At 42.5% G+C, this 2,721-nt stretch overlaps 1 protein-coding gene across 1 annotated transcript; it reads left to right on the top strand.

Moving 5' to 3' along the window:
• Positions 1-879: 879 nt before the first annotated feature.
• On the top strand, positions 880-1,806 carry LOC134965250 (olfactory receptor 1L6-like). The gene has a single exon (XM_063941746.1). The coding sequence runs from the start codon at positions 880-882 to the stop codon at positions 1,804-1,806; it is 927 nt and encodes a 308-aa protein (XP_063797816.1).
• Positions 1,807-2,721: the final 915 nt, after the last annotated feature.

Raw genomic sequence — 2,721 nt, 5'->3', positions numbered from 1 at the left:
AGGCATTATGGTGTGTGGTATAATGTGTCACGGGCATTGCGGTGTGAGGCATAATGTGTAAGGGACATTACTATAAGGAGGAAAAATGACATGAATCAAGATTTGTTTTTCTTTCTTCCTGTGGTGGCCAACGTCTGGGAGTGCAGGTTGCAAACTGGGGTATAATGTAGTTTTTTCCTGCAATGCCATGCCCCTTGCAGTGAAGCCACACACCCTTTTTGGAGCATGTAATACTTCTTTACTTTTCATATGTCAATGGTATGGGGTGGCAGAAATTTTATTGGCAGGGAGAACAAAGTTTATAGCTACGCCACTGCCCACGAGTCTGATCTCTACACTGAGAGAGACCAAGCACCCATTCAAGTACAGCATTTTTTTTCAAAAACTTTAGTAGCTCCTCAGGAGGTTTCATTTTTCTCGAGTAGCTCACACCCCAAGTAAGTTTGGAGAGCACTAGTGGTGGTTCCATGCCTACTCTTAAGCTTGCTAAATAATCTCTGCATATAAACCACACATACCAAATTCAAATGACTTAATATCATTTCAACAGATACAGCTCAGGAAGGGGAAATGTAACACAAGTTTAACAAATATTATCTACTTCCCACATTAGCTTGGCAGACAGGTAATGCTGGGACATGTGGCTCCACAACAGCTGAGAGCCATTTGGTTTCATCCTCTATGAAGTGTTGTATCCTAATATCTCTATAACTAATATGACATACTGCACTATGATTTTTCTAGAGACTTCTTATGACTGAGAAGAGGATGTGGCCTCACGTAAAAGCAACAAGGAATTTTCCAATAAGGATTAGAGCAATGTTGTGGGTCTGGACTGTTATTGTGATTTTCTACTGCTAGGAATTATACTAAATAAAAATGAAGATCAACTCCTCAGAGGAATTATCCACAACAGATTTTATTTTAGTAGGTTTCTCAGATTACGTTAGCCATCCAGTAGTGCTTTTCCCAGTGTTTCTGGCAGTTTTCGTATTATCATTTCTTGGGAATGTTCTTCTAATTTTAGTGACAATTAACTCCCCCTTGTTGCACTCACCTATGTACTTTTTCCTCAGCAACCTCTCCCTAGTAGACCTATGCCTGCCACTAGTGGTGGTTCCACGCCTACTCCTAAGCTTGCTGAACAACAACATCATTTCATTTACAGAGTGCATTGCCCAGGTTTATTTCTTCATTGCCTTTGCTGGGGTAGAATGCTTTATTCTAACAACAATGGCTTATGACAGATATGTAGCAGTGTGTAAACCCTTATATTACATAAAAATAATGAACAGCAAAATGTGTTGTCTATTAGTCTTTGCTTCTTGGACAATAAATGTCATCAACTCTGTCCTTCATACACTTCTGATTTCTAGACTCTCTTTTTGTGGACCTCGTCTCATCCAGCATTTCTTTTGTGACCTAATACCACTCTTTAAACTTTCCTGTTCTGATACATCAGGTAATGAGTTGGTTATTTTCACTGAGGGATTCTTGGTTGTTGCATTACCTTTTTTGATTACCTTGATCTCCTACATTCATATTATAAGGACCATCCTAAAGATACGCTGTACCACTGCGCGAAGGACTACATTCTCCACCTGTTCAGCTCATTTGAGTGCTGTGACATTGTTCTATGGAACAATGATCTGTGTGTACTTTCGTCCTTCAACTGCATATTCCCTTGCTAATGATGATAAGCTTGCAGCCGTTCTGTACACGGTCTTCACTCCAATGCTCAATCCATTTATTTACAGTTTGCGCAACAAAGATGTCAAGAGAGCATTCAAAAAGCTTTTTTTCTAGACAAATAAATCTATGTGCTATTAAACCTCTTTTACAATTGATTACACATCGGCAAGAGCAATGTTTTTCTTTTTATAAATCTGTTGTTTGTTGGTTCTATGTTCTTCATTAGATTTTTCTGCTACCAGTAGCCTCTATCAGCAAAAGGAAATAATATAAGTATAAAAGGGCAAGCAAAACAGTCAGTACTGTAGGTATAGAAAAATAAAAAAATGTGTACTTTTAAATTAACACAAAATTATATATAGAGGACGGGATGTACTAACCTCTCCCGCTGTAGTATCTGGCTTTTCTCTGCGCTCCCTGTGTGTTCTCCGTGGTTACTGGTCTCCTCCCACTGCCCGGTGCTGCCCGGCACTCCCCGTTGTTTTCTCCTCTCACTGCGGTCCGCCTCATCACCGCCATGGCCACTCAGTCCTGCTCTCTCCATAGCGCTTGTTCAGCGCTGCACTTCCCCTGTCCCTTGGCTGACCCCATATGCTCTAATGTACGGAGACGTTAACCTCCCCGCGCGCAGGCAGGGAACAGGATCCGGCATCCCACATGCCAGTGTGCACATGTCAGGAAGCAGAGACTGGTGCACATGCCTGACAGGGGGAGCTCAGTGCTGAACAAGCGCTATAGAGAGAGCAGGACTGAGTGGCCGAGGTGGTGATGAGGAGTGGTGGGGAGTGTTGGGTTGTGTTGGGTAGTGGGAGGAGACCAGTAACTGCGGAGAACACACAGGGAGCGCAGAGAAAAACCAGATACCACAGCAGGAGAGGTTAGTACATCCCGCCCAGAGTATGGTAAGAATCTTAGGGTCCATACACACGGAGCGATATAGCTGAGCGATTTTGACTATATAGTCAAAATCGCTCAGAAAGTTAGTGCATATCGCTGTGTGTGTACACAGCCAGAGATAGCGATGCGCGT

Source organism: Pseudophryne corroboree, chromosome 10 (assembly GCF_028390025.1).
Source record: "Pseudophryne corroboree isolate aPseCor3 chromosome 10, aPseCor3.hap2, whole genome shotgun sequence".
Taxonomy (NCBI): domain Eukaryota; kingdom Metazoa; phylum Chordata; class Amphibia; order Anura; family Myobatrachidae; genus Pseudophryne; species Pseudophryne corroboree.
Note: the sequence above shows the minus strand (reverse complement) of the source record. Positions and strands in the feature narration are given on the sequence as shown.